This window comes from Pyrgilauda ruficollis, unplaced genomic scaffold (assembly GCF_017590135.1).
Source record: "Pyrgilauda ruficollis isolate IOZ18807 unplaced genomic scaffold, ASM1759013v1 scaffold3, whole genome shotgun sequence".
Lineage (NCBI taxonomy): Eukaryota > Metazoa > Chordata > Aves > Passeriformes > Passeridae > Pyrgilauda > Pyrgilauda ruficollis.
In genome coordinates this window covers 21,000,433-21,011,537 of record NW_024524377.1, presented here as the reverse complement: position 1 = coordinate 21,011,537, position 11,105 = coordinate 21,000,433, and the positions used below count along the sequence as shown (strand labels likewise).

Genomic DNA, 11,105 nt, shown 5'->3' with positions numbered 1-11,105 from the left:
TAATATATTAAAATGCATGGGTAAGAAGGATTTAACCAATCATGTATTAGCTTGAGGCGTGAACAATAGAAAACAGTATAAATATAGCTTGCTTTTTTGTAGTAAATGACACTCAAAAGCAAACAGTTCAGGATGCAAAGGCAGACAAGAAAACTGCAGCGAGACACCTGAAGAAGGAAGATGAACTAAAATTAACTAATATATTAAAATGCATGGGTAAGGATTTAACCAATCATGTATTAGCTTGAGGCGTGAACAATAGAAAACAGTATAAATATAGCTTGCTTTTTGTAGTAAATCAGCTTCACTTGATCATATTGATCATGGCATGATGTCCCGCTAATGATCCTCCGCAATACTGGTGCCCAAGTGAGCCAAATGTGCAGAACACCAAGTTAACACAGCTCTCTATTCCTTATGGTCCTGGTTCATAGACTATCGAGTCCTCTCACGGGAAAAGACAGGAGAACACCTTGGATTCTGGTATATTTGTGAGGGGGGAAGGAATAATTCCTGGAACGGTAGAGGCCCAGCTGTGAGTAGCAAGCATGGGCAGAGATGTCTGATGGCCCATTATGAGTTTGAAGCACATTGCCACTCCCTGAGTAGTGTGTCAAACAAAAACTGAAGCTTGTACGATATAAATGAGAACTTTTCATCTCTCATTTTTGCTATTACTTCTTACCCAAGAAGACAGCTGGAAGCTCCCATCCCTACCTCATCCACCCAAGCAGATGTAGAGCAGTAGGAGATGACAACTTCTCAGTAACCAAGACTAACGGAGCAGGGTCAAACCCTCAGAAGAAGGGAGAAGAACACCTCACTTTTCAGGTTCTGGAAGAAGAAATCAAAAGCGCCAGCTATGACACAAGGAAGGCAATGCTGTCCTAATTATATGAACGTGACATCAGCCTGCATTCAATTTCCCATGCCCAGGGCTTTTTTGCATAGTTAGACCATGTTAGATCTGGTCTTAGCAAAGACAGGTTCCACGTTCACCCGCATCACTACCCGGGGGTGATACGCTGGCCGTTTTTGGTGGTGGCTATCGGACTGTTATTACGGTCGCGAAATAAATTTTATTTTTCATACTTTTATTGAAATTGGCTCACTCACAATTTTCATTTATAACAGACCATAAGAAAAGCCACTCTAGGAGTTAAAAAAAAAACAACAAACAAAACAAAACACTTTGGGGCTTTATTTTCTTAAAGTTTTCTACTAGGATAAGCATACACTCATTCTAGATGATGTCCCCACAGGACTACACCATGGTGTCTTGTAGTACACACTGTCATGCAGGCAGCTCTCTCATCATGGTGTCCCTTTGAAGCAGCATGAAGAACACTGATCTATATAAAGTCCTGATACTGAGTTTGTGTCCCTTGAACCTCTCCTTTTGCAGCTGAGGGGAGGCTCAAGAGGAGAGGAGAACCCACCTGCTGCTGCAGACAGCAGCACTCCGATCCAAAGCAGTTTGAGCACCCAGAGCAAGGAACGAATCACCTACTCTTGGTGATGGTGTTTTTGCTATGGATGGCAAACAATGGTTCTGAAATATGCAAATCCCTCTTCACTGCTCTTCAGTGTTTAAACAGTACTGAGTGGGAGTTGGGGGAGTTTTCTTTTGTTATTTTTAAATTGCAGGCAGTGCTTCCTAGATTTATGTGGGTCTTGAATTCTGAAGTGTTATACACCTACCTTTGTAGAGTGAGGGTCGCCTGACCTGGGAGGAGGAAGGGAGTATCCTTATACCCTGTAGCCACACTCCTGGTAAGTGGGGTAAACATCCATTTGTTTGACAGAGCTCCAGGCAAATAAACTGGGGTGGGAGTGGCTGGAATTCCAAGATCTCTTCTCCTAAGTAAGTGACACAATTCAGTACTTACCTGAAAGGGACAGGATCTGATATGTGATCCGTGATTGAGGTATCAAGGTCTGGAAGAGGGCAATGTGAGACGAGAACATACGGAGGAATCCTCAGCAGTGCCAACCTTCAAGTAGCAGTTATACAGGATGGACTTATCTTCTTAAAACAAAATAAAGCACGCTATTTATAACCCCACTGATAAATTGCTTTTCTGAAAAGGATTCTAAAGCCTCATGGTTCTCTAACACCTAAAATTCAACTGCCCTGCTGAATATTTCTTTTCTGGATAAATATCAGAGGTGTGAAGTAATGTTCTATTGCAAGTGTGTCTGGGAAACATATTTGTGTAGTGTTCTAAATTTAACCTTCTGAAAGTTGTGTAACTCAACTTTTCCGAACAATAGCAATGTTAGGGATATAGTTAGTAATTCGTGCCGATAAAACATAGACTTCTATAAAGTATATGAATTAAACTGGCTAGGGATTTCATTCTCAGGATGGCGAAACCGTAGCACACTGGCAAGGGAATACCATGACATTTACATACGAAGGAAACCTCGGCTGCACAGGAGATGGTCGTTCAGGTGGCATGTATCCAGAGATGCCCAGAGATGATGGCCCACAAAGATACCCATCTGAGATAACCAGGGCTATCAACACCTGCCACCTGAATACAGAATTCTGGGAATTGGGGAAGAAGCATTGATCTATTCCCGGACCAGGCTTTGTGCAGTTCAGACTGAAGAAAAGAACCAACTTGAATATGAAGAACTCTGAAAGGAAACAAAGGGACTCTGCCGTGAGCAAAATAAAGAGTATAAAAGCTGTCCCCTCCGATCAGCCAGTGTGGACGGAGGGGGATTTGGTGCGGTTCACCCAGCCTATCACCCAGGGGTTTGCGCTGTCAGTTTGATTGTTGGCTGTCGGGACTGTAACCCGGTCGCGAATAAATTTTTCGATCAGCCAGTGTGGACGGAGGGGGATTTGGTGCGGTAGAGGCCAAATCCAGGTTCACCCAGCCTATGTCCTGGGGGTTTGCACTGTCAGTTTGATTGTTGGCTGTTGGGACTGTAACCCGGTCGCGAATAAATTTTTATTTTTATTAGAATTGGGCCTGTTTCATTTTTACTTATAATAAGCAACAATATGGGTTTTTTTGTTTTGGTGTGGTTTGCATGATTGTCTCTATTTAATTAGTCCCCTATTAATTGAATGGCTTATACTGATCTTTTTGCATCTGCTGCAAATTTCACTCTTAAAAGATGGCCCGAAGAACCCAGTTACACTGCTTGAACTCTCTGAACAAAAAATCTGTGTGATTTTTAACTGACGTTTTTATTTCACAAGTTTAGTACATACATCTGTATTTATGTATAAACATTGAACAAGATTAAACTGAAGTAGTCTTTTAATACAGCTGAAATGTAAACGCAAGTTAAACACAGAAAATAGAGGCATGGGGCCAAAGTGCCCCAAAAGTTACCTTATTAGCGGTACTTTGTATCTGCCCTGAGCTTCGATGTAGATTACCTATCTGTATCTTAATCTTCCTTCTTTACAGAGAGAAAGAGTAGCCTGTCTCACGTCTATATTTGGTGCAGAGTGCATACTCCACTGTGCTAACACACCACATCAGGAAGGAATTTCAAATGCTCCCAAGGAATTCAGTAACAAAAGTCCTGTTGGCTTTCCTTACATGCATGGGCAAGGGAACATAGTAATCCTGTGTAATAAACTCTTCTCTTGCTGCTGCTGCTGCTGGAGCCTCAACAACGGACTAATGAACCCTCTGATGTCTCTTCACCCTCCTGACAGAGCTGAATACCCTGGGCCACCGTCTTTGCTGACAAGCTTTCAGCTGGGCTGACTCGTGCCTGTGCCACCTGTGAGCTGCTAGAACGGCTTCACTTTTGCATTCAGCAGGGTAGAGCTCCACAGGCTGTGCAGCATTTGTTTTGGACAACACCCAGTGAGACAGAAATGTTGAGCTTCTCCAGGGGTGCTGATGGGGTAAGTCTGTTCTCCAGCTGATTCTGTGGAAACTGGAGAGCCTCACTGCCTTTCTGCAGTAAACTTAAGAACATGTGCTGATGTCTTCACCTGGAACATGAGAGAGAACAAGACATGATCCCTTTGCAATTCACACTTGTGAATTGTTCTCTGTTTTGTTTGATTTTTTACCCCATTCAAAAGTTAAAATTTTCACTATCTATATTTTGCCGTTATATGTACACTCGAGCAGTCATCAAGTCACTTCGTTCTTGTGTCTTTTCTTTAGTTATCACTTTGAGGAAAGGTGTATTGTCATTGACAGCAAAATCAAATTAAATTTGCTAAAAAATCTGATAGCAAGTAACTAACATCTTCCAATTTGAAGAAATCTGTTCAAACAGTTTGACTTTGAGATACAGCTGTTAATCACTCAGAGCTGCCAGTGGCTTCAGAATTATTGCAGGGGCCCGTGTTCCCCTCTCTTTCTCTTCCTTTCCTCAAATTACTCTTTATCCTCTTCCTCTAGTTTATTGTTGTATGAAACTACCTCAAGGTTATCTGCAAGTAAAGAATCTGAAGAAATTTTTTTTTGCATGGTATTAGTTTTAACAAGGAAAGGAACTTCTTTCTGAAAGCACTAATGTGTTAATCCATTCTCAGAGGAAGAAATTTGTTTTGCTGCAGGGGTTCTTATGTGGAGAATCAAACACCTTAGTTTTTTATGCTGCCCATCTTGAATCATGTGCTAAGATAACCAGATATGAAGGAAGCAGATTGGATGAGTGCATTACTGCCAAGCTTATTATTATTATTATTATTATTATTATTTCTTTATTTCTGAAAACAGGGCAGTTATACCCTCTTCTAGAATTCAAGCCTAATGAATAAAAATGCAAGCAGTCCCTATGTGCTGCGTACCACTTTATCTTGTATATAAGACTAGTAAAGAACTGGAAGACAATTTTCTAAATTACAGATGCTAGAATGGTGTTTGTTTATATAACACTTCGAATCTGGTGTTCTAAATTTAAAGGTTATATGAGCTTTCTTAAAATTAATGTGGAGGCTGAAGTGACATTTAACCCTAGTTAAATTTGCTGGATTTTTCTATGATTCAATAAATACTAGAGGTTTAGGTACTATTTCTTATTTACAGGTTCTAGGTATAAATAGCATGTAAACTTTGTGGAAATTCTCTAAGATCCATAAAGAGGGATACAGGGAAGAGAAATCTTCGGGATGAAAGAGCAGAACATGATAAATTGATGACCAGTGGACTGAAATGTTTCAGCTGTCATTGCTCCCCATGTCTGTTTACTGTATGGGTTTTTTTAAATGTTGTTTCCTTGGAAGCAAACAAATAGTGATTTTTGCTCTTACCATTGCACTGAATTAGCAGTGTTAAGGTGTTTGCTGGTTTCTTAATCTCTGATACACTGCTGGATTTGGTTAGCAGTGTTGCTTTATTTTCTTTCACAGAGATGTTCAGTGTGACAGGGATAACTTTCCTATTGGCAGTTTCTCTGCTTTGTGTGATGGTGCTTTTTGGCTAGCTTTTCCTTTTCATGCTGATTTCTTAGTGTGGGATGAAGTGTATTTGGGACAGGTGATGAAGGAAAAAGAGTAGAAAAGTTTTTGTTAGGGGTGATGCACAGGAAGAATGGGAATATACAAGAATATATTTCTTCACTATACTTCGATGTTTTAAAATAAAATTAATCTGGAACTATTTTTTCTGGAGCTGAAACAATACTCCAGGCAACACAGACTATAGTGTGTTCTTGGAACTTTTTGCTGGAAAAAAGCAGGTTGTCTCTTTTATCCCTTTTTCACTTTCTCACAGCTGTTTCCTAGCCCTTTACTGGGACTCCTATGCTTTCCCTTTCCATGGCAAGGACAGGACAACCTCCTTTTGGGGCCAGCAGGGTCCTGGGCTGCTTTAGAGCCGCCTTTTCCTAAATTCCTGAGCTCTCAGCTGACACAGAAATGCCTTCTGCCTGTGCTGCAGCTCAACCTACTGAACCTAATGTCATTAACCCTGGCTGGTCCTTTCTCTCCCTCTTGCCCTGCTCCCAGCTCCTGCAGGACTCAGCAGCGGTGACCCCTCACTACTGTGGGGGAGCCAGGCCCCCGTGGGTGCCCATTGCTCCCCCGTGTCTGGGTTTGTTGGGGGACAGACTTCCCCAACCCCAGGGCCCCGCTGGGGCTGTGGAGCAGCCTGTGCTGGTCCTTGCCCTGCCTCTGGATGCAGGAATTTGGGTTGTGCCCAGCTGCTGTTGGTGCTGTCCCTCTGGCCCTCAGTAAAGGAGGAAAGTGTGCAAGGGCCACGGTTCCCTTCTGTTTTCTGTCAGCCTTCTCTCCAGGGCAGCTCTCTGCAAGAAAACTTCTTTCAGTGTTAAGAAAGAGATGATATTCCAAGTTACTGTTCCCCACAGGCCATCCATGTACTGTCTGACCTCGGTTTCCTGCCTGTGTCCCCTGACTGTTGCCGGGATGGTTTTTGTCATTCTTGGTTTGGGGTTTTAGGAGTAATGGGTAACAATTTCAACCAGTTTTTCACCCTAGAAACTTATTCAACCAGTGTAGGGTAAAGAAAGAGACCTCTTCCAGGAGGAAAAACCACCTTTTGCTCAGTGCTCACCCTTGATGTGACCTCATGCCTGTTTTATGAGCCTGGGGAACTTGCAAGACTGCTTGCTTTCATGCCCTCATTCCTGATGATGCCTGGACATGGTCCCTGCTGAAAAGGTAAGACCGTAGGAACAGTAAGAAGCAACAAGCACAGTCTTGGAGAGGACTGATGTCTTTGTCCCTGTTTCAGGTGGGGCTGTGGAAGCAGTGTTTATGGAAGCACCTTTTTGCAAGCCTCATGAAGCCCAGAAGCCTGAGGGATGCTTCCTTCCCTTCTTTGCTGTGTATGCCTGTTCCCCCAGGTCTGGGACAAGGAAAGAGACCCACTACATTTACAAACCAGTCCAAGTGAAGCACCTGGTGGCTTTGAGGCTGCAGGGAGTGACCTTTGTCCCTCTCAGAGGCATTTTAATAGTGCACCAGCAGCTTAAAAGCTCTCAACAGAAAGAAACTTATCTTCAAGAAAGTTAGACCCTTTTTCAATGTATCACAATCAAAACTGTGATTAGCACACTTTGCTTGCTGCACATGAGGAAAACCTGTGGATTGGACACCCTATGTGTTAAAAATGAAGTGAATGTTATAATATTTACCTCTCAAATCCTTTTCATGTACAGTTGTTTCAGATAATACGTGACATTATTTACACTAGAGAGACTCGATCTTTTTTTCTGTTTTCCTGACATTGTTTCCTTTGTTCCTTTGTTCAGTTTTGTTGTTTCCTGTGGACAGCTGGTGAATGTTCCTTTCCTCTTGTCATTCTTACTCTCTTCTTTCACGCAGCAGTAGCTAAGGGAAAATACTTCTCTCTCCTGACACAAATAGCCCACCTTTTTCTGGCTGCTACCAGGATTTTTGTTTGTTTCAGAGGAAAAGACAGATAAGTAAACAAGACAGAGAAAGGTGTGCTTGTTAAATTTTGCTCCCTTGGACACAGCTGAAACTGCTCATTGTGCAATGCCAAAATCCTCTTTTTTTCCTCCTAGGGTTATGTTCTAAGAACTGTTTTGATTCCTTGATAACTTTTCTCCGCCACTACTCTGCCTGTCTCTACCTTCTATGCTTAGCATAAGATGAATAAATACAATATCCGTGCATTTGTTATCAGACATTCTGAATCACTTGTTTCTGTTGTTACCAAATTTGCTTATAGTCAACTTCTTGAGTGTGGCATTTTTCCCTTATTTCCAGCTGTCAGCACTATGAAAAATGATACCTCATTTAACTTGAGTGAAAAAGAGCTCTTATGTCTGGCTACCCCTGGGAGATGATGGATTGGCCCAACTTGTGCCATGAAAAAATACACTTAGAATGCTCTTCTGAGAGAACAAAAACTCAAGGACATAATACCAAAATTGGTTTGTAACTCCTTTTGTAGGAGTAAAAAGAGGTTTGCCTGTGTTTTCCTAATTAGTTTTTCCAACAGCCAAGTGCTGTTTGTCCTCCAAGAGCAGTCCTGCCTGCAGTGTAAAAAAAACCAAAGTTGCTTGTCTTCTGGAATGTTTTTTTGAAAGCTGGAGTATTTAGCAGGTTTTGTAGAATTGATCTGTCTTCAATTCAATCCAAAATAGGGCTCTCTTATGTTTCTATCCTGAAATTTTCTGCAGGACTTCTGTCTCCCAGGTTTTGTGTTGGGATTAATTATCAAATTTTTGTTCTGCCAAGAAGATCTGTCTAATATTTCAGTGGCAGGGTCCCTGGGTCTCTTACAGGTGTTAGAAAGAGTTTCAGAAACTGTGATATTTGTTCTTTGGTTGGAAACTTGAGGGTTCATGGTTGTGTTTTGGTGCAAGGGATGAATTTCGCTTTTCCAAGCTCATTTTGTTCAGCACAAACCACAATAAAAGGCTTCTTCATGTCCTGTTTGAAACTCATGGTTTGAAGGTGGTGCTCAGATTGAGAATATAGTCTGCTAATAATTGGAGAAATGAACAAACAAAAAGTAAAATCCCACCTTGACACATAAATGGAAATTCCCTGTAACTACCTTAAGTTTCTTCTAATCCAAACTATTTTAGAATTTACTTCCAGATCTTGGTTCCATTGCAGGTGTGCATGTTCTTGTATGTAATGAGAAAGCTAGTTTATATAAAAATGTATTTAATGCTGCATATTTTTAAACAAGCAGATGCTTAGTGAATACTTATGCATGTAGTTTCTTGGGTGGAATTGTTTTTCCAGAGTGACCAGTGTCACTTTCTCAGCTGTTCTGTGGAAGGAAACTCAGCAGCTGCTGTCCCATAGTGTGGGCTACTTGTGGCATGCTCTGGACTAATGGCAATAAAATTAATATGTCAAACCAATATTATAATCTAAATGTGTCTAATAATTCCCCACACTGAATAAAAAACTTAAGCAGTGTTTAAGGATCTATTAGAGAGGTCTTCCTTATGCTCGTTTAGAACAAAATGAAGACCCTGGAAACAATTTAAGATTAAATTCAAAAGCAGGTAAATTATCTTAAACTTGGGAATAAAATAGTCCTTAAGAATTCAAAGTGCTTGGTTTCCTTCTGTGATTGTTATGGTCACTATACCTTTAAGTATTTTTGGATTAAAAATCCCTTGTTTTGATTTAGCATTTCATATATATACACATGCTCATCCTGTTTAAAGACTTCGATTCAGCAGAAGAATCATGTTGAACATATATATTTGGTGGCCAGTAAGCAAGAAAATTCTTTACTGGTATAATGTGAAAATGTAGATTTGATGGTTGCATGTTCGAAACCTTGTAACATTGGGTTTGTCAGTATAGGATCAATGATAATTTCTTTTCTACCTGTTGTAATTTGAGAACTTTTTAAAATTTGGTTAACTGATGTCAGGTGATGTCCATGGAAGAAGCCCTTCACACTTCAGATGGTGACAAAAAAGAGCAGGCAGCTTAATGCTACCAAACTAGGGGTGTGTCAAATCTCTCTCAAGAATGATAAACTCAATGGAGTTGTCTATTTTTAACCTCCTGTTCTTTCCTTTTGGCAGACTAATCAGTGTTAGCTGAGCCGTTTCACTGAATGAATCCAAGCGACTCTGGTGCTTTCTGAAATGAGCAGTGGACCCTGCGAGAACGGCTCGAGTCTGCTCTGATGTATGCAGTCCCATTGTGAAACACGATGTCAGATGAAGCCAGCTCGGAGCAGAAGCCTTCTACAACAACAGTCAGCTCAGTTGCTGTGCAGGCTGGGGATGCCAGTATTGTTATAGCTGTGCTTAAGGTAAGGCAGCAACTGCTGGCATGTCTGCTCTTGTCTTTCTGCTACTCCGTGATTAACGCTTTAAAATATTCTGGGTAAATGAGTAGTTAGCATAAAATGACACAGCAAGGCCATTTGGTTAGTCAATATCTAATAGACTTGGAAGTTAACACTTGTTTCTGTTCACAATTACTCTTGATGGCTTTTGGGTTACCGGCAGTTTTTTTCCAATAGGATAAATAGTTTGGTCAAAATATGTTGGGTCTTGGAAGGAGTTCCTCTTACTCTGTTTAAAAAGAGTTAAATGAAGAGTGGCATAATAATGTGTTTAAAGCATGATGATTGCAGTTAAGCTTCCTTGAGTTACTTTAACCTGTACTCAGCAATAATTTTACACAATAAGTGGCTCTACAAACTCCAGAGATGACGTATTTTTTTGGGAAAAAATAGTCTAAACTTAATAACAAGTAGTTATTTTTGAAAGCCATGAATCCACAGCTGCGTGTTTCAGTAAGCCCTCGCATGCATACAGTTGTGCTTATAAGCACCGAAAGGCCTGTTTTGTGAGCTGGAATTCACACCTTCTGTTGGCATAAAATTCAGCATTGGGAGTAAATCTGGATGCTAGTAATGAACCCCAGCTGGAATTTATTGACAGTTTGATTTTTCATTCTCCGGTCAACCTGGAAAACGTGCTAGCCTCAGCCATTAGAGTCTGTTTGTGACACAGAATAAGGTGACAATGAGTTGAGTCGTCACCTAATTCAGGTGATTATTCACTATGTGAATTACCTCAGTTGTGGGAAGGTTTTTTTGAGGTCAGTTTTCATCCTTCCTGTGAGGTGGTCTGCTGTTGCAGGGGAGTAATTTCCTTGCAAGGAGACTCAGGTTGATGGTGAAGTCATTTATTTTCCCTCTCTGTGCTGTGGAACCATGACAGTGGCATCACAGTGACATCATAACTTCGGTCCTTATCGGCATCCTTTGGTCCCTGTCCCAAAAGCTATTTATTAAATGTCCCTGCTGCCACTCTTGTTGCATATATTCACTACAGAGGTACACGGGACCTATGCAGTAGAAATAAGATCTGAGGCTATAGTTTTTTTGCATCTCCTGTAATACATTTTTTACTTCTGCCTGCCCCACTCACCCACCAAATTCACTTAACTATCTGTGTCATCTTCAGCTGAAAGAGGAGATGAGTCAGAGAAAAATTTTGGCTCATTGTGATAATTTTACTCTTCATGGGCAAAATCAACATTGGAGCACCTTCTGGATAACACTAGTCTGGGATTTTGTTACCTGTTTCAAATGAAGTTTGTACTGTATTCTCTGTGACTTCATTGTGTGTATGGTCCCTGTGCTGCTATGACCATGGAAAGCATGTGTGAGCTGAGAATCTGTGTGAGTAAATAA

The 11,105-nt window shown here is 41.0% G+C and overlaps 1 protein-coding gene across 4 annotated transcripts in view; it reads left to right on the top strand.

Moving 5' to 3' along the window:
* The first annotated feature begins 3,763 nt into the window (after nucleotides 1–3,763).
* The window catches only part of CCDC141 (coiled-coil domain containing 141), a 62,109-nt gene continuing 54,767 nt past the window's right edge, over nucleotides 3,764–11,105 (top strand). For 3 of the 4 annotated variants that reach the window (XM_041473267.1, XM_041473266.1, XM_041473265.1), the window contains exons 1-2: nucleotides 3,773–3,880; nucleotides 9,478–9,710. In XM_041473267.1, coding sequence (XP_041329201.1) covers nucleotides 9,609–9,710 — 102 coding nt within the window. In that variant the 5' untranslated portion in view covers nucleotides 3,773–3,880; nucleotides 9,478–9,608. Of the gene's footprint in view, nucleotides 3,881–9,477; nucleotides 9,711–11,105 lie in introns of all 4 variants that reach the window. The other variant, XR_005955600.1, reaches the window with a different exon arrangement.